Source organism: Coregonus clupeaformis, chromosome 24, assembly GCF_020615455.1.
Source record: "Coregonus clupeaformis isolate EN_2021a chromosome 24, ASM2061545v1, whole genome shotgun sequence".
Classification (NCBI taxonomy): Eukaryota; Metazoa; Chordata; class Actinopteri; order Salmoniformes; family Salmonidae; genus Coregonus; species Coregonus clupeaformis.
In genome coordinates, this window is record NC_059215.1 from 5,868,792 (window position 1) to 5,890,245 (window position 21,454).

At 45.7% G+C, this 21,454-nt stretch overlaps 1 protein-coding gene across 1 annotated transcript in view; it reads left to right on the forward strand.

The window, feature by feature from the left end:
- fgd1 (FYVE, RhoGEF and PH domain containing 1) overlaps positions 1–21,454 on the forward strand; it is an 87,413-nt gene that overhangs the window by 36,225 nt on the left and 29,734 nt on the right. Inside the window, exons 6-11 of the mRNA XM_045206795.1 lie at positions 103–259; positions 12,810–12,948; positions 15,637–15,695; positions 16,717–16,863; positions 17,216–17,308; positions 17,606–17,685. Of these exons, the coding sequence (XP_045062730.1) occupies positions 103–259; positions 12,810–12,948; positions 15,637–15,695; positions 16,717–16,863; positions 17,216–17,308; positions 17,606–17,685 (675 nt within the window). The remainder of the gene's footprint in view (positions 1–102; positions 260–12,809; positions 12,949–15,636; positions 15,696–16,716; positions 16,864–17,215; positions 17,309–17,605; positions 17,686–21,454) is intronic.

Genomic DNA, 21,454 nt, shown 5'->3' on the forward strand with positions numbered 1-21,454 from the left:
GACCCGGACCTGACTACTCCACCCACTGCTCTCCCGCCCCGCCCCGCCCCGCCCCGCCCCGCCTCAACTCCCTCTAACCCTGACCTTTCCCCTCTCTCCCAGGGATTTGAACCCGCGCATCGGGGACATCCTGCAGAAGCTAGCCCCCTTCCTGAAGATGTACGGGGAGTACGTGAAGAACTTTGACCGGGCCATGGAGCTGGTTAACACCTGGATGGAGAGGTCGTCCCAGTTCAAAGCCATCGTCCACCACATCCAGGTAGGGGTTATGGTTAGGGTTATGACATCCAGGTAGGGGTTATGGTTAGGGTTATGACATCCAGGTAGGGGTTATGGTTAGGGTTAGGGTTATGACATCCAGGTAGGGGTTATGGTTAGGGTTATGGTTATGACATCCAGGTAGGGATTATGGTTAGGGTTATGACATCCAGGTAGGGGTTATGGTAGGATTATAACATCCAGGTAGGGGTTATGGTAGGATTATGACATCCAGGTAGGGGTTATGGTTAGGGTTAGGGTTATGACATCCAGGTAGGGGTTATGGTTAGGGTTATGGTTATGACATCCAGGTAGGGATTATGGTTAGGGTTATGACATCCAGGTAGGGGTTATGGTTAGGATTATGACATCCAGGTAGGGGTTATGGTTAGAGTTATGACATCCAGGTAGGGGTTATGGTTAGGGTTATGACATCGAGGTAGGGGTTATAGTAGGGTTATGACATCCAGGTAGGGGTTATAGTAGGGTTATGACATCCAGGTAGGGGTTATAGTAGGGTTATGACATCCAGGTAGGGGTTATGGTTAGGGTTAGGGTTATGACATCCAGGTAGGGGTTATAGTAGGGTTATAACATCCAGGTAGGGGTTATAGTAGGGTTATGACATCCAGGTAGGGGTTATAGTAGGGTTATGACATCCAGGTAGGGGTTATAGTAGGGTTATGACATCCAGGTAGGGGTTATAGTAGGGTTATAACATCCAGGTAGGGGTTATAGTAGGGTTATAACATCCAGGTAGGGGTTATAGTAGGGTTATGACATCCAGGTAGGGGTTATAGTAGGGTTATGACATCCAGGTAGGGGTTATGGTTAGGGTTATGACATCCAGGTAGGGGTTATAGTAGGGTTATAACATCCAGGTAGGGGTTATAGTAGGGTTATGACATCCAGGTAGGGGTTATAGTAGGGTTATGACATCCAGGTAGGGGTTATGGTAGGGTTATAACATCCAGGTAGGGGTTATGGTAGGGTTATAACATCCAGGTAGGGGTTATGGTAGGGTTATGACATCCAGGTAGGGGTTATGGTTAGGGTTATGACATCCAGGTAGGGGTTATAGTAGGGTTATGACATCCAGGTAGGGGTTATGGTAGGGTTATGACATCCAGGTAGGGGTTATAGTAGGGTTATGACATCCAGGTAGGGGTTATAGTAGGGTTATGACCCTGGCCCTAACCCCGGCTGTGGCTCCAGCAGCTTCCTCAGTAAAGAATCCAGCTGGCTCTGAGTCTGTTCTGGCGAGTTTACTGGCTGGACTCTACATCAGGCTGGACTCTACATCAGGCTGGACTCTACATCAGGCTGGACTCTACATCAGGCTGGACTCTACAGCAGGCTGCTCCATACAGACCTTCTCCAGATCCTTCAGGTTTCGGGGCTGTCGCTGGGCAATACGGACTTTAAGCTCCCTCCAAAGATTTTCTATTGGGTTCAGGTCTGGAGACTGGCTAGGCCACTCCAGGACCTTGAGATGCTTCTTACGGAGCCACTCCTTAGTTGCCCTGGCTGTGCGTTTCGGGTCGTTGTCATGCTGGAAGACCCAGCCACGACCCATCTTCAACGCTCTTACTGAGGGAAGGAGGTTGTTGGCCAAGATCTCGCAATACATGGCCCCATCCATCCTCCCCTCAATACGGTGCAGTCGTCCTGTCCCCTTTGCAGAAAAGCATCCCCAAAGAATGATGTTTCCACCTCCATGCTTCACGGTTGGGATGGTGTTCTTGGGGTTGTACTCATCCTTCTTCTTCCTCCAAACACGGCGAGTGGAGTTTAGACCAAAAAGCTCTATTTTTGTCTCATCAGACCACATGACCTTCTCCCATTCCTCCACTGGATCATCCAGATGGTCATTGGCAAACTTCAGACAGGCCTGGACATGCGCTGGCTTGAGCAGGGGGACCTTGCGTGCGCTGCAGGATTTTAATCCATGACGGCATAGTGTGTTACTAATAGTTTTCTTTGAGACTGTGGTCCCAGCTCTCTTCAGGTCATTGACCAGGTCCTGCCGTGTAGTTCTGAGCTGATCCCTCACCTTCCTCATGATCATTGATGCCCCACGAGGTGAGATCTTGCATGGAGCCCCAGACCGAGGGTGATTGACCGTCATCTTGAACTTCTTCCATTTTCTAATAATTGCGCCAACAGTTGTTGCCTTCTCACCAAGCTGCTTGCCTATTGTCCTGTAGTCCATCCCAGCCTTGTGCAGGTCTACAATTTTATCCCTGATGTCCTTACACAGCTCTCTGGTCTTGGCCATTGTGGAGAGGTTGGAGTCTGTTTGATTGAGTGTGTGGACAGGTGTCTTTTATACAGGTAACGAGTTCAAACATGTGCAGTTAATACAGGTAATCAGTGGAGAACAGGAGGGCTTCTTAAAGAAAAACTAACAGGTCTGTGAGAGCCGGAATTCTTACTGGTTGGTAGGTGATCAAATACTTATGTTATGCAATAAAATGCAAATTAATTACTTAAAAATCATACAATGTGATTTTCTGGATTTTTGTTTTAGATTCCGTCTCTCACAGTTGAAGTGTACCTATGATAAAAATTACAGACCTCTACATGCTTTGTAAGTAGGAAAACCTGCAAAATCGGCAGTGTATCAAATACTTGTTCTCCCCACTGTATGTGTCCAGATCATTGTTGCAGTATTGGGATGTATTGAGGGGGTGTTACGAACCCCGTGGCTTTAAACGTCTAGGGTGATGGACATGAGACCCGTAACATAATTCATGCAAATTATAAGCGTGACATGGAACAGTGAGAAATAAAACTACACGACAACCATAAACTACCGTCAAACATAAAAGGTTTATTGTTGAACACACGGTAAAGGTTTGGGAAAAAGGGCTGAGCAGGACCCAAGAAATGAAACAATAGTGTAAAAAAAACCTAAACTGATCTAGCCTGCCTGAAGAACCGCTAGGCTACTGCTAGTCATACAAAAGTACAGTGGGTGGTCCGCTCAGGTCTAACTAGTGTTTTTAGACAGATTTCTTCCTACGGGTAATGTACGCCCAAGGGCAACTTGCTTAAATTCCCCTTTTCCCAGAAACACACAAAGTTACCAAACAGAGTAACCAGCAAATGAGTGAGTACACAAAACACAGGACACCACAGTATCCATACTCACATACGGAAATAGTCTCTAACAACAAACACAACTGACCGGCTTTTAAACAATGGGATGTGTGATTGAAAAACCAGCAACAGGTGGTGCAATGCAGAGGAATGTCCACCGATTGGTCAGAAACAGGTGGTGCAATACAGAGGAATGTCCACTGATTGGTCCACCTCAGCAATCAGCAGACACCCCAACGACCACCAATCAGGAACATACAGGACACCTGTGATTAGGGCAGAAGGAGAGGAAAAACACAAAAAGACACAGGATACCTGTATCCGTAACAGGGGGTGTACTGCGTCATGAAACGTGGCTAAAAGATTTCCATGCTCATGTCAATGGGATTATGTTGTTCTCCCTGACAGTGGAAATACCAACAAGAAATCCATAGGATCATATGGAGAGATGTCATGCTCTGTGGCATCTCCAGGGTGAGAAGAGAGATGGAGGTGCTGTTCACTAACACAGTGTGCTCTGTAACGTGGGGCTGGTTGTCTCTGGTGGTGTTAACCGGATATCATTACACATGATAATTACACGTGTGCTCACAGCGGGAAACAGAATGCACACAGCCACTGCTAGATCACCACCATCCACTGTTAGCATTGAACCCTTTTGGCGCATTCCACACAGGATTTACCCCGGTGTGTTTCTGTTTCCATCTACGTGGGCTGGCACCCGTGTCTCACTGTCAGCCCTACCTATGGAAACACAATTTCCCAAGTATAACACTAGTGTAACACTGGTGTTACAGTCGAAAAGCAGCATTATGCAACATTTCCATTGAGACTTACCCCCACACTAGTGGTGGCAGGTAGCCTAGTGGTTAAGATTGTTGAGCCAGTAACTGAAAAGTTGCTGGTTCGATTCCCCGAGCTGGCAAAGTGGAAGAATCTGCTCTTGAGCAAGGCAATTAACCCCCAACAAACTCCCCGGGCACCGATGATGTTGATTAAGCAAAACAAAGGAGATGATTGTGGACTACGGGAAAAGGAGGGCCGAACAGGCCTCCATTATCATCAACGGGGCTGTAGTGGAGCGGGTCGAGAGTTTCAAGTTCCTTGGTGTCCACATCACCAACAAACTACAGTGGTGTGAAAAAGTGTTTGCCCCCTTCCTGATTTCTTATTTGTTTGCATGTTTGTCACACTTAAATGTTTCAGATCATCAAACCAATTTAAATATTAGTCAAAGATAACACAAGTAAACACAAAATGCAGTTTTGAAATGAAGGTTGTTATAATTAAGGGAAAACTAAATCCAAACCCACATGGCCCTGTGTGAAAAAGTGTTTGCCCCCTACAACCTAATAACTGGTTGGGCCACCCTTAGCAGCAACAACTGCAATCAAGCGTTTGCGATAACTTGCAATGAGTCTTTTACAGCGCTGTGGATGAATTTTGGCCCACTCATCTTTGCAGAATTGTTGTAATTCAGCCACATTGGAGGGTTTTCGAGCATGAACTGCCTTTTTAAGGTCATGCCACAGCATCTCAATAGGATTCAGGTCAGGACATTGACTAGGCCACTCCAAAGTCTTCATTTTGTTTTTCTTCAGCCATTCAGAGGTGGACTTGCTGGTGTGTTTTGGATCATTGTCCTGCTGCAGAACCCAAGTTCGCTTCAGCTTGTGGTCCTCTGTAGCTCAGCTGGTAGAGCACGGCGCTTGTAACGCCAAGGTAGTGGGTTCGATCCCCGGGACCACCCATACACAAAAATGTATGCACGAATGACTGTAAGTCGCTTTGGATAAAAGCGTCTGCTAAATGGCATATTATTATTATTATAGGTCACGAACAAATGGCCGGACATTCTCCTTCAGGATTTTTTGGTAAACAGCAGAATTCATGGTTCCATTTATCACAGCAACTTCCAGGTCCTGAAGCAGCAAAACAGGCCCAGACCATCACACTACCACCACCATATTTTACTGTTGGTATGATGTTATTTTTCTGAAATGCGGTGTTACTTTTACGCCAGATGTAATGGGACACACACCTTCCAAAAAGTTCAACTTTTGTCTCGTCAGTCCACAGAGTATTTTCCCCAAAGGTCTTGGGGATCATCAAGATGTTTTCTGGCAAAAATGAGACGAGCCTTCATGTCCTTTTTGCTCAGCAGTGGTTTTCGTCTTGGAACTCTGCCATGCAGGCCATTTTTGCCCAGTCTCTTTCTTATGGTGGAGTCATGAACACTGACCTTAACTGAGGCAAGTGAGGCCTGCAGCTCTTTGGATGTTGTTGTGGGGTCTTTTGTGACCTCTTGGATGAGTCATCGCTGCGCTCTTGGGGTAATTCTGGTCGGCCGGCCACTCCTGGGAAGGTTCACCACTGTTCCATGTTTTCGCCATTTGTGGATAATGGCTCTCACTGTGGTTCGCTGGAGTCCCAAAGCTTTAGAAATGGCTTTATAACCTTTTCCAGACTGATGGATCTCAATTACTTTCTTTCTAATTTGTTCCTGAATTTCTTTGGATCTTTTGGTCTACTTCACTTTGTCAGGCAGGTCCTAGTTAAGTGATTCCTTGATTGAGAACAGGTGTGGCAGTAATCAGGCCTGGGTGTGGCTAGAGGAATTGAACTCAGGTGTGATAAACCACAGTTGAGTTGTGTTATAACAGGGGGGGGCAAACACTTTTTCACACAGGGCCATGTGGGTTTGGATTTAGTTTTCCCTTAATAATAACAACCTTCATTTCAAAACTGCATTTTGTGTTTACTTGTGTTATCTTTGACACTTAGACAGTATCATGGTAGAAACACACCAAGACAGTTGTGAAGAGGGCACGATAACACCTTTCCCCCTCAGGAGACTGAAAAGATTTGGCATGGGTCCCCAGATCGTCAAAAAGTTATACAGCTGCACCATCGAGAGCATCCTGAAAGGTTGCATCAACGGCTGGTGTGGCAACTGCTCGGCATCCGACCGTAAGGCGCTACAGAGGGTAGTGCGTACGGCCCAGTACATCACTGGGGCCAAGCTTCCTGCCATCCGGGACCTCTGTACCAGGCGGTGTCAGAGGAAGGCCCAAAAAATTGTCAAAGACTCCAGCCACCCTAGTCATAGACTGTTCTCTCTGCTACCGCACGGCAAGCGGTACCTGAGCTCCAAGTCTAGGTCCAAAAGGCTCCTTAACAGCTTCTACCCCGAAGACTGCTGAACAATTAATCAAATGGCCACCTGGACTATTTACATTGACCCCCCCTGGATGCGTTCAGTTGTGCAACTGACTAGGTATCCCCTAACCAGTGTTTTATTTTAATGTTAACTCTAGTGTAATGGAGTTTCCATATTGTCACGATCGTTTAAAGATTGGTCGAACCAAGGCGCAGCGTGATAAGCGTACATGTTTATTATAACTGTGCAAACACGACAAAACAACAAACAAACGATACGTGAAGTCTTAAGGTTACACACAACAAACCTTTACGGAACCAGATCCCACAACCCACTAGTGCCAAAAGGCTGCCTAAGTATGGTCCCCAATCAGAGACAACGAGCTACAGCTGCCTCTGATTGGGAACCACCCCGGCCAACATAGATCTACACATACTAGATCTAAAACATAGAAAATCCAACATAGAACATAACCACAATGAATATACACAACAAGGAAAACCACACCCTGACTCAACAAATAAACGTCCCCTCAGGGACATTTTTACACAGGATTTACCCATGTTTTACCCAGGGCGTGACTTGTTAAGAGCAGAATCAACAACCTCTGCATCATCAAAACAGTTGCTGTGTGAGGAGGTGTTAAAGTTGGGTGAAACATGGGTGAAACATGGGTAAAATATGGGTGAAACATGGGTAAATACTGTGTAAAAATGGTCCATTAGTGAGTGTGAGCGTTCATTGTAGTGTAATGCATATAAATATCAGTCTTTCTGAATTTCTTTATGAAAATGATCTACACATATTTATGAAAGTCAAATAGAAGTAGTGAGGTTAAAATGATCAAGATGATGATGAGTAGAATACTAACTGTCCTACACTAAATACTGTCCTATAGTAGACAGGTTAACCCAGTGGAATACTGTCCTATACTAGACAGGTTAACCCAGTAGAATACTGTCCTATACTAGACAGGTTAACAGTTAACCCAGTGGAATACTGTCCTATACTAGACAGGTTAACAGTTAACCCAGTGGAATACTGTCCTATACTAGACAGGTTAACAGTTAACCCAGTGGAATACTGTCCTATAGTAGACAGGTTAACAGTTAACCCAGTGGAATACTGTCCTATAGTAGACAGGTTAACAGTTAACCCAGTGGAATACTGTCCTATAGTAGACAGGTTAACAGTTAACCCAGTGGAATACTGTCCTATACTAGACAGGTTAACAGTTAACCCAGTGGAATACTGTCCTATACTAGACAGGTTAACAGTTAACCCAGTGGAATACTGTCCTATAGTAGACAGGTTAACAGTTAACCCAGTGGAATACTGTCCTATACTAGACAGGTTAACAGTTAACCCAGTGGAATACTGTCCTATAGTAGACAGGTTAACAGTTAACCCAGTGGAATACTGTCCTATACTAGACAGGTTAACAGTTAACCCAGTGGAATACTGTCCTATACTAGACAGGTTAACAGTTAACCCAGTGGAATACTGTCCTATAGTAGACAGGTTAACAGTTAACCCAGTGGAATACTGTCCTATAGTAGACAGGTTAACAGTTAACCCAGTGGAATACTGTCCTATACTAGACAGGTTAACAGTTAACCCAGTGGAATACTGTCCTATACTAGACAGGTTAACAGTTAACCCAGTGGAATACTGTCCTATACTAGACAGGTTAACAGTTAACCCAGTAGTCCTATAGTAGACAGGTTAACAGTTAACCCAGTGGAATACTGTCCTATACTAGACAGGTTAACAGTTAACCCAGTGGAATACTGTCCTATACTAGACAAGTTAACAGTTAACCCAGTGGAATACTGTCCTATACTAGACAGGTTAACAGTTAACCCAGTAGTCCTATAGTAGACAGGTTAACAGTTAACCCAGTGGAATACTGTCCTATAGTAGACAGGTTAACAGTTAACCCAGTGGAATACTGTCCTATAGTAGACAGGTTAACAGTTAACCCAGTGGAATACTGTCCTATAGTAGAAAGGTTAACAGTTAACCCAGTGGAATACTGTCCTATAGTAGACAGGTTAACAGTTAACCCAGTAGTCCTATAGTAGACAGGTTAACAGTTAACCCAGTGGAATACTGTCCTATAGTAGACAGTTTAACAGTTAACCCAGTGGAATACTGTCCTATAGTAGACAGGTTAACAGTTAACCCAGTGGAATACTGTCCTATAGTAGACAGGTTAACAGTTAACCCAGTAGTCCTATAGTAGACAGGTTAACAGTTAACCCAGTGGAATACTGTCCTATAGTAGACAGTTTAACAGTTAACCCAGTGGAATACTGTCCTATAGTAGACAGGTTAACAGTTAACCCAGTGGAATACTGTCCTATAGTAGACAGGTTAACAGTTAACCCAGTGGAATACTGTCCTATACTAGACAGGTTAACAGTTAACCCAGTGGAATACTGTCCTATAGTAGACAGGTTAACAGTTAACCCAGTGGAATACTGTCCTATACTAGACAGGTTAACAGTTAACCTGTCTAGTATAGGACAGTATTCCACTGGGTTAACTGTTAACCTGTCTAGTATAGGACAGTATTCCACTGGGTTAACAGTTAACCCAGTAGTCCTATAGTAGACAGGTTAACAGTTAACCCAGTGGAATACTGTCCTATACTAGACAGGTTAACAGTTAACCCAGTGGAATACTGTCTTATAGTAGACAGGTTAACAGTTAACCCAGTGGAATACTGTCCTATACTAGACAGGTTAACAGTTAACCCAGTGGAATACTGTCCTATAGTAGACAGGTTAACAGTTAACCCAGTGGAATACTCTCCTATAGTAGACAGGTTAACAGTTAACCCAGTGGAATACTGTCCTATACTAGACAGGTTAACAGTTAACCCAGTAGTCCTATACTAGACAGGTTAACCCAGTGGAATACTGTCCTATACTAGACAGGTTAACCCAGTAGTCCTATACTGGACAGGTTAACAGTTAACCCAGTAGAATACTGTCCTATACTAGACAGGTTAACAGTTAACCCAGTGGAATACTGTCCTATACTAGACAGGTTAACAGTTAACCCAGTGGAATTGTTACGCTATGGTTCAACCCAGCACTCAGAGAAACAAACACGACTAAGGGAGTGGAGGAAACAAAAATTATTTTAATAAAAGTTCAATTTGTCTTAGTCCAAAAAACAACTGAAGAAAAGGAACAGAGTGGGCTAGTCGGCTCCGGAGGAAGGAGAGGCTGAGGCAGGCAGGCAGGCAGGCACGAAGGCAGGCAGGCAGGGAGGTATGACTGAACTGAAGACAAAACAAACAACAGGTTAAGGAGAGTAAAAAGCCAGGCTGAAGACTAAGATAATATAACTTTACTGGTGAGCCAAGTTACCGCTCTAGTAAGAACAACGATCTGGCGCCGGTGGAGAGCCATGCCCAGGAATTAGTAGTGCAGGTTGATGAGAGAATAGGATGCAGCTGCGTAGGCAGGAATCACTGTAAACAACCCACAGCTGCACAGGAGAGGCAGATCCTGAGCACGCCCCCTGATCCACTCCAGACACACCCACATAAAGGGGACAAACACACATACAGATACAACAGACAAAGAGGGGACAAAACAAGGAGGAAGGGAAACAGAAAAGGGAGAGACAAGCTGCCCACATAACAGGAATACTGTCATATACTAGACAGGTTAACAGTTAACCCAGTGGAATACTGTCCTATACTAGACAGGTTAACAGTTAACCCAGTGGAATACTGTCCTATACTAGACAGGTTAACAGTTAACCCAGTGGAATACTGTCCTATACTAGACAGGTTAACAGTTAACCCAGTGGAATACTGTCCTATAGTAGACAGGTTAACAGTTAACCCAGTGGAATACTGTCCTATAGTAGACAGGTTAACAGTTAACCCAGTGGAATACTGTCCTATACTAGACAGGTTAACAGTTAACCCAGTGGAATCCTGTCCTATAGTAGACAGGTTAACAGTTAACCCAGTGGAATACTGTCCTATACTAGACAGGTTAACAGTTAACCCAGTGGAATAATGTCCTATACTAGACAGGTTAACAGTTAACCCAGTGGAATACTGTCCTATAGTAGACAGGTTAACAGTTAACCCAGTGGAATACTGTCCTATAGTAGACAGGTTAACAGTTAACCCAGTGGAATACTGTCCTATAGTAGACATGTTAACAGTTAACCCAGTGGAATACTGTCCTATACTAGACAGGTTAACAGTTAACCCAGTGGAATACTGTCCTATAGTAGACAGGTTAACAGTTAACCCAGTGGAATACTGTCCTATACTAGACAGGTTAACAGTTAACCCAGTGGAATACTGTCCTATACTAGACAGGTTAACAGTTAACCCAGTGGAATACTGTCCTATACTAGACAGGTTAACAGTTAACCCAGTGGAATACTGTCCTATAGTAGACAGGTTAACAGTTAACCCAGTGGAATACTGTCCTATACTAGACAGGTTAACAGTTAACCCAGTGGAATACTGTCCTATACTAGACAGGTTAACAGTTAACCCAGTGGAATACTGTCCTATACTAGACAGGTTAACAGTTAACCCAGTGGAATACTGTCCTATAGGAGACAGGTTAACAGTTAACCCAGTGGAATACTGTCCTATACTAGACAGGTTAACAGTTAACCCAGTGGAATACTGTCCTATAGGAGACAGTAGGTAGCTGTGTGAGGGTTGTGGCAGACATAGATGCTCTCTTTTAATATGGTAGAGAGAGTATGACGCTATCTGATAAGATGGTAGTCAGGTGTTGGTAGCCAGCCAGGTTGTTGGAAGGAGCTGCCAGTAGAATACTAATGTTCTAGAAGACAGGGTTGCTCTCCTACTTCAAACACTCTGCCACAAAGCACTGCACAGAACTCACCTCTCTTACTGGATACTAACATGGCCACAGGGTTGAGTCATCAGAAAGCTAATTGGATTAGCAGCAGCCCTGTCCTATAACACGCCCTGCTCAGTACATTGGGGACACTGGATGTGTGTGTAGATTGTTGAGTGAGTTTAAATGTGTGTATTCTACATGCATGTTGGCTAGCTGGCTGATGTGTGTGTCTAGATGTCAATAAGATCCGTACCAGCCTTCCACTCTGTCCTGGTGTCTGTCAGATGTCAGAGGTTTTGACTCCTATAGTGTGTGGCTGACAGACTATAGACAGGCAGGCTGACAGGCAGACTTATTCTAGAATTGATTAAAATAATATTTTTCCTCATCAATCTACACACAATACCCCAAAATGACAAAGCGAAAACAGGTTTTTAGACATTTTTGCAAATGTATTAAAAATAAAAAACAGAAATACCTTATTTACATAAGTATTCAGACCCTTTGCTATGAGTCTCGAAATTGAGCTCAGGTGCATCCTGTTTCCATTGATCATCCTTGAGATGTTTCTACAACTTGATTGGAGTCCACCATGATTTGGAAAGGCACACACTTGTCTATATAAGGTCCCACAGTTGACAGTGTATGTCAGAGCAAAAACCAAGCCATGAGGTCGAAGGAATTGTCCGTAGAGCTCAGATTGTGTCGAGGCACAGATTGTGTCGAGGCACAGATCTGGGAAAGGGTACAAATAAATTTCTGCAGCATTGAAAGTCCCCAAGAACACAGGCCTGTATCATTCTAAAATCGAAGAAGTTTGGAACCACCAAGAATCTTTCTAGAGCTGACTGCCCGGCCAAACTGAGTTATCGGGGGAGTAGGGCGTTGGTCAGGGAGGTGACCAAGAACCAGATGCTCACTCTGACAGAGCTCCAGAGTTCTTCTGTGGAGATGGGATAATCAAATAAAATCAAATAAAATCAAATTTTATTGGTCACATGCGCCGAATACAACAGGTGCAGACATTACAGTGAAATGCTTACTTACAGCCCAGAAGGATAACCATCTCTAGAGCACTCCACCAATCACCAGACGGAAGCCACTCCTCAGTAAAAGGCACATGACAGCCCGCTTGGAGTTTGCCAAAAGGCACTTAAAGGACTCTCAGACCATGAGAAACAAGATTCTCTGGTCTGATAAAACCAAGATTGAACTCTTTGGCCAGAATGCCAAGCCTCATGTCTGGAGGAAACCTGGCACCATCCCTACGGTGAAGCACGGTGGTGGCAGCATCATGCTGTTGGGATGTTATGCAATATATCATGTATATATGGTTTAATGATTGTCTTTCGTCCTACTTCCATATTCTCTTTGTTCCCTGAGTTGCAGTGACCGCACTGTTTATATTTCGGCTGTGTGTGTGTGTCCCTCAGAGAGAGGATCGCTGTGGTAACCTGACCTTACAGCATCACATGTTGGAGCCGGTTCAGAGGATCCCTCGCTACGAGCTGCTGCTGAAAGATTACCTGCACCGCCTACCTGACGACCATGATGACTTTAAACAAGCACAGAGTGAGTGTGTGAGCCCATCCCAGCCCTGCGTCGCGCACCAATACACACACACACACACACACACACACACACACACACACACACACACACACACACACACACACACACACGGACACACGGACACACACACACACACACACACACACACACACGGACACACGGACACACACACACACACACACACACACGGACACACGGACACACACACACACACGGACACACACACGTACACACGGACAGACGGACAAGCACGGATGAGCATGGACACACACATACAGTACAAACACACACACACACACACACACACACACACACACACACACCCTTCACATCATGTCTCACTTCAGTGATCTGGGACTGTATAATGCTGTGTTGATCTACTGCAGTGGTGTAAAGTACTTAAGTAAAAATACTTCAAAGTACTACTTAAGTAGTTTTTTTGGGGTATCTGTACTTTACTTTACTATTTATATTTTTGACTACTTTTACTTTTACTTCACTACATTCCTAAAGAAATAAGGTACTTTTTAGGCCATACATTTTCCCTGACACCCAAAAGTACTCGTTACATTTTGAATGCTTAGCAGGACAGGGAAATGGTCCAATTCACGCACTTATCAAGAGAACATCCCTGTTCATCTCGACTGCCTCTGATCTGGTGGACTCACTTTGTAAATTATGTCTAAGTGTTGGAATGTGCCCCTGGCTATCCGTAAATATTTAAAAAACTACAAAATGGTGCTGTCTGGTTTGCTTAATAAACTCAGCAAAAAAAGAAACGTCCTCTCACTGTCAACTGCGTTTTATTTTCAGCAAACTTAACATGTGTAAATATCTGTATGAACAGAACAAGATTCAACAACTGAGACATGAACTGAAGACGTTCCACAGACATGTGACTAACAGAAATTGAATAATGTGTCCCTGAACAGTCAGTATCTGGTGTGGCCACCAGCTGCATTAAGTACTGCAGTGCATCTCCTCAATGGGATTGAGATCCGGGCTCTTCGCTGGCCATGGCAGAACACTGACATTCCTGTCTTGCAGGAAATCACGCGCAGAACGAGCTGTATGGCTGGTGGCATTGTCATGCTGGAGGGTCATGTCAGGATGAGCCTGCAGGAAGGGTACAACATGAGGGAGGAGGATGACTTCCCTGTAACGCACAGCGTTGAGATTGCCTGCAATGACAACAAGCCAAGTCCGATGATGCTGTGACACACCGCCCCAGACCATGACGGACCCTCCACCTCCAAATCGATCCCGCTCCAGAGTACAGGCCTCGGTGTAATGCTCATTCCTTTGACGATAAACGTGAATAAGACCATCACCCCTGGTGAGACAAAACCGCGACTCGTCAGTGAAGAGCACTTTTTGCCAGTCCTGTCTGGTCCAGCGACGGTGGGTTTGTGCCCATAGGCGATGTTGTTGCCGGTGATGTCTGGTGAGGACCTGCCTTACAACAGGCCTACAAGCCCTCAGTCCAGCCTCTCTCAGCCTATTGCGGACAGTCTGAGCACTGATGGAGGGATTGTGCGTTCCTGGTGTAACTCGGGCAGTTGTTGTTGCCATCCTGTACCTGTCCCGCAGGTGTGATGTTCGGATGTACCGATCCTGTGCAGGTGTTGTTACACGTGGTCTGCCACTGCGAGGACGATCAGCTGTCCGTCCTGTCTCCCTGTAGCGCTGTCTTAGGCGTCTCACACCACTACCACACTGTGGTGATCTACTGTAATACTGGACCACTACCACACTGTGGTGATCTACTGGACCACTGCCACACTGTGGTGATCTACTGGACCACTGCCACACTGTGGTGATCTACTGGACCACTACCACACTGTGGTGATCTACTGTAATACTGGACCACTACCACACTGTGGTGATCTACTGTAATACTGGACCACTACCACACTGTGTTGATCTACTGTAATACTGGACCACTACCACACTGTGGTGATCTACTGTAATACTGGACCACTACCACACTGTGGTGATCTACTGTAATACTGGACCACTACCACACTGTGTTGATCTACTGTAATACTGGACCACTACCACACTGTGGTGATCTACTGTAATACTGGACCACTACCACACTGTGGTGATCTACTGTAATACTGGACCACTACCACACTGTGGTGATCTACTGTAATACTGGACCACTACCACACTGTGGTGATCTACTGTAATACTGGACCACTACCACACTGTGTTGATCTACTGTAATACTGGACCACTACCACACTGTGGTGATCTACTGTAATACTGGACCACTACCACACTGTGTTGATCTACTGTAATACTGGACCACTACCACACTGTGGTGATCTACTGTAATACTGGACCACTACCACACTGTGTTGATCTACTGTAATACTGGACCACTGCCACACTGTGGTGATCTACTGTAATACTGGACCACTGCCACACTGTGTTGATCTACTGGACCACTACCACACTGTGGTGATCTACTGTAATACTGGACCACTACTAAGTGTATATAATGTATTGTATTATTTTACGTGTATATTATGTATTGTATTATTATAAGTGTATATAAAGTATTGTATTATGTGCAGTCAGTTGTTGCAGGAAAATGACATCAGATGAGCAAGTTACTGTTTAAATCAGTTACTCTGTGAAATGGTTTAGTTGCTGGAAGTGACAAAGTCTCTGTCTTTTCAGAATCTCTGGAGTTGATCGCCACGGCTGCAGAGCACTCCAACACAGCCATCAGAAAGATGGTGAGTCCTCTCACGGTTCACACACGGAGCACTCCAACACAGCCATCAGAAAGATGGTGAGTCCTCTCACGGTTCACACACGGAGCACTCCAACACAGCCATCAGAGAGATGGTGAGTCCTCTCACGGTTCACACACGGAGCACTCCAACACAGCCATCAGAGAGATGGTGAGTCCTCTCACGGTTCACACACGGAGCACTCCAACACAGCCATCAGAGAGATGGTGAGTCCTCTCACGGTTCACACACGGAGCACTCCAACACAGCCATCAGAGAGATGGTGAGTCCTCTCACGGTTCACACACGGAGCACTCCAACACAGCCATCAGAGAGATGTGAGTGGCGCAGTGGTCTAAGGCACTGCATCGCAGTGCTAACTGTGCCACTAGAGATCCTGGTTCGAATCCAGGCTCTGTCGCAGCCGGCCGCGACTGGGAGACTCATGGGGTGGCGCACAATTGGCCCAGTGTCGTCCAGGGTAGGGGAGGGAATGGCCGGCAAGGATGTAGCTCAGTTGATAGAGCATGGCGTTTGCAACGCCAGGGTTGTGGGTTCGATTCCCACGGGGGGCCAGTATAAAAAAAAAAAAATGTAATCACTAACTGTAAGTCGCTCTGGATAAGAGCGTCTGTAAAATGTAAAATGTGAGTCCTCTCACGGTTCACACGCAACCGAAGGCGAGCACACAGGGCCAAAACCACATCAACATGACTCCTCCCTCCACTACCCCACCCATCCGTTCACAACAGACGAAGACTCCGCCCCAGCAGAGACGCTGTCATTTGACATGAGGTTGTGATTAAAGGTGGTTGGTTAATCTGTAGCTGTTGATGACAGTCCCCAATTTCTAATTGTTAATAGTTTACATGTTCATATTATAGCACGTTCTGGTTCAATTTGACTGACTTTGACTTCTTCCTTTTAGCTCCTAGTGGAGAAGAGGGCCTCAACAATGTTGCTTCGGCGTGTCCCAGTCCCTCAATATACTGTCCTTTCAACCACTGTCTCTGAACGATTACAGGAGCGTATGCGGAAGCTACTGAAGGTGTATGAGTTGCTGGGAGGAGAGGAGGACATTGTTAACCCTACTAACGAACTCATTAAGGAGGGACACATCCTCAAACTGTCGGCCAAGAACGGCACCTCGCAGGACAGATACCTCATACTGGTGAGTGACACACACACACACACACACACACCTGACAGAGAGATACCTCATACTGATGAGTGAGTCATTGTAAAGATGATGTGTGTGTGGATGATGTGTTTGCAAAAGATTGCGTTCTCTTTCCAAGAGGATGCTGTTACTGTGAATCTGCTTGGAATCCACTGTGGAATCCACTGGGTAAATTGTTGTTGTGATTTATAGTGAATCTCTCTCTCTCTCTCTCTCTCTCTCTCTCTCTCTCTCTCTCCTCTCTCTCTCTCTCTCTCTCTCTCTCTCTCTCTCTCTCTCTCTCTCTCTCCCTCCCCTCTCCCCTCTCTCCTCTCTTCTCTCTCTCTCTCTCTCTCTCTCGCAGTTCAATGATAGATTATTGTACTGCGTCCCTAAACTGAGGCTGATTGGTCAGAAGTTTGGGGTGAGAGCAAGGATCGACGTGGATGGGATGGAGGTTAGTTCTGTTAGTATAAGCTACTGGCGGTACTTTTACACCCTATTCCCTGCACAGTGCACTAGGCTCTGGACAAAAGTGGTGCACTACATAGGGAACAGGGTGCATGCATAAGGCTCTTCCAACACAGAGGAATGCTGCAGCACCACCTTTGCTAGTCCTCTGTAACCACTGTCTGCTGTATGAAGCCGCGGTCAGCCGAGTGATGTCCTGCGGTCAGCCGAGTGATGTCCTGCGGTCAGCCGAGTGATGTCCTGCGGTCAGCTGAGTGATGTCCTGTCTTCTTTATTCTCACAGCTGAAGGAGAGTAGCAGCGTTAACGTCCCCAGAACCTTCCTGGTGTCCGGAAAACAACGATCACTAGAACTACAGGCCAGGTGAGGGCACCTCTTACTCCAGGACTAACCCCAGCATAACCCCTAATCCCTAGCCTCTAACCCCAGCATAACCCCTAGCCCCTAGCCTCTAACCCCAGCATAACCCCTAACCTCTAACCCCAGCATTACCCCTAGCATAACCCCTACCCCCAGCATAACCCCTACCCCCATCATAACCCCTAACCCCTAGCCTCTAACCCCAACATATCCCCTAACCCCTAGTCTTTAACCCCATCCTAACCCCTAGCCTCTAACCCCAACATATCCCCTAACCCCTAGCCTCTAACCCCAGCATAACCCATAACCCCTAGCCTCTAACCCCAGCATAACCCATAACCCCTAGCCTCTAACCCCAGCATAACCCCTAGCCTCTAACCCCAGCATAACCCCTAGCATAACCCCTAACCTCTAGCCTCTAACCCCAGCATAACCCCTAACCTCTAACCTCTAACCCCAGCATTACCCCTAGCATAACCCCTACCCCCAGCATAACCCCTACCCCCATCATAACCCCTACCCCCAGCATAACCCCTACCCCCATCATAACCCCTACCCCCAGCATAACCCCTACCCCCATCATAACCCCTAACCCCTAGCCTCTAACCCCAACATATCCCCTACCCCCTAGTCTTTAACCCCAGCATAACCCCTAACACTTTTCCCTAGCCTCTAACCCCAGCCTACCACCTAACACCTAGCCACTAATCCCAGCATAACCCCTAACACCAGCATAACCCCTACCCCCTAGCCACTAATCCCAGCATAACCCCTACCCCCTAGCCACTAACCCAGCATAAACCCTAACACCAGCATAACCCCTACCCCCTAGCCACTAACCCAGCATAAACCCTAACACCAGCATAACCCCTACCCCATAGCCACTAATCCCAGCATAACCCCTACCCCCTAGCCACTAACCCAGCATAACCCCTACCCCCTAGCCACTAATCCCAGCATAACCCCTACCCCCTAGCCACTAACCCAGCATAACCCCTACCCCCTAGCCACTAATCCCAGCATAACCCCTACCCCTAGCCACTAACCCAGCATAACCCCTACCCCCTAGCCACTAATCCCAGCATAACCCCTACCCCCTAGCCACTAACCCAGCATAACCCCTACCCCCTAGCCACTAATCCCAGCATAACCCCTACCCCCTAGCCACTAACCCAGCATAACCCCTACCCCCTAGTCTCTAACCCCAGCCTACCACCTACCACCTAGCCACTAATCCCAGCATAACCCCTAACAGCAGCATAACCCCTACCCCTAGCCACTAATCCCAGCATAACCCCTAACACCAGCATAACCCCTACCCCCTAGCCACTAATCCCAGCATAACCCCTACCTCTTAGCCACTAATCCCAGCATAACCCCTAATCCCAGCATAACCCCTACCTCTTAGCCACTAATCCCATCATAACCCCTAATCCCAGCATAACCCCTACCCCCTAGCCACTAATCCCAGCATAACCCCTAATCCCAGCATAACCCCTACCTCTTAGCCACTAATCCCATCATAACCCCTAATCCCAGCATAACCCCTACCCCCTAGCCACTAATCCCAGCATATCCCCTACCCCATATCTTAGGGACCAGCCGTGGGCTGATCTTCGTGAGCGGATGGTCGGGGGGCCAGGAACATAATTACAATAATTAGTAGACTGCCATTTGAACACCCAAACAGATATAATATTTGACTAAAACATAATAATTTCAAACCTTATTATATTTGTATACGATCACGTGTCTCTCTATTATAAGTGGAAATTCTATTTTCTAAATTAAAATAACTGGTGTTTTTACAGTCTTTTACGTACAACAATGATATATATATATATATACACAGTGGGGAGAACAAGTATTTGATACACTGCGGATTTTGCAGGTTTTCCTACTTACAAAGCATGTAGAGGTCTGTAATTTTTATCATAGGTACACTTCAACTGTGAGAGACGGAATCTAAAAACAAAAATCCAGAAAATCACATTGTATGATTTTTATGTAATTAATTTGCATTTTATTGCATGACATAAGTATTTGATACATCAGAAAAGCAGAACTTAATATTTGGTACAGAAACCTTTGTTTGCAATTACAGAGATCGTACGTTTCCTGTAGGTCTTGACCAGGTTTGCACACACTGCAGCAGGGATTTTGGCCCACTCCTCCATACAAACCTTCTCCAGATCCTTCAGGTTTCGGGGCTGTCGCTGGGCAATACGGACTTTCAGCTCCCTCCAAAGATTTTCTATTGGGTTCAGGTCTGGAGACTGGCTAGGCCACTCCAGGACCTTGAGATGCTTCTTATGGAGCCATTCCTTAGTTGCCCTGGCTGTGTGTTTCGGGTCGTTGTCATGCTGGAAGACCCAGCCACGACCCATCTTCAATGCTCTTACTGAGGGAAGGAGGTTGTTGGCCAAGATCTCGCGATACATGGCGCCATCCATCCTCCCCTCAATACGGTGCAGTCGTCCTGTCCCCTTTTCAGAAAAGCATCCCCAAAGAATGATGTTTCCACCTCCATGCTTCACGGTTGGGATGGTGTTCTTGGGGTTGTACTCATCCTTCTTCTTCCTCCAAACACGGTGAGTGGAGTTTAGACCAAAAAGCTCTATTTTTGTCTCATCAGACCACATGACCTTCTCCCATTCCTCCTCTGGATCATCCAGATGGTCATTGGCAAACTTCAGACGGGCCTGGACATGCGCTGGCTTGAGCAGGGGGACCATGACGGCGTAGTGTGTTACTAATGGTTTTCTTTGAGTCTGTGGTCCCAGCTCTCTTCAGGTCATTGACCAGGTCCTGCCGTGTAGTTCTGGGCTGATCCCTCACCTTCCTCATGATCATTGATGCCCCACGAGGTGAGATCTTGCATGGAACCCCAGACCGAGGGTGATTGACCGTCATCTTGAACTTCTTCCATTTTCTAATAATTGCGCCAACAGTTGTTGCCTTCTCACCAAGCTGCTTGCCTATTGTCCTGTAGCCCATCCCAGCCTTGTGCAGGTCTACAATTTTATCCCTGATGTCCTTACACAGCTCTCTGGTCTTGGCCATTGTGGAGAGGTTGGAGACTGTTTGATTGAGTGTGTGGACAGGTGTCTTTTATACAGGTAACGAGTTCAAACAGGTGCAGTTAATACAGGTAATGAGTGGAGAACAGGAGGGCTTCTTAAAGAAAAACGAACAGGTCTGTGAGAGCCGGAATTCATACTGGTTGGTAGGTGATCAAATACTTATGTCATGCAATAAAATGCAAATTAATTACATAAAAATCATACAATGTGATTTTCTGGATTTTTTAGATTCCGTCTCTCACAGTTGAAGTGTACATATGATAAAAATTACAGACCTCTACATGCTTTGTAAGTAGGAAAACCTGCAAAATCGGCAGTGTATCAAATACTTGTTCTCCCCACTGTATATATATATACAGTTGAAGTCGGAAGTTTACATACACTTAGGTTGGAGTCATTAAAACTTGTTTTTCAACCACTCCACAGATTTCTTGTTAACAAACTATAGTTTTGACTATAGTCGGTTAGGACATCTACTTTGTGCATGACACAAGTAATTTTTCCAAACAATTCTTTACAGACAGATTATTTCACTTATAATTCACTGTATCACAATTCCAGTGGGTCAGAAGTTTACATACACTAAGTTGACTGCGCCTTTAAACAGCTTGGAAAATTCCAGAAACTGATGTAATGGCTTTAGAAGCTTCTGATAGGCAAATTGACATCATTTGAGTCAATTGGAGGTG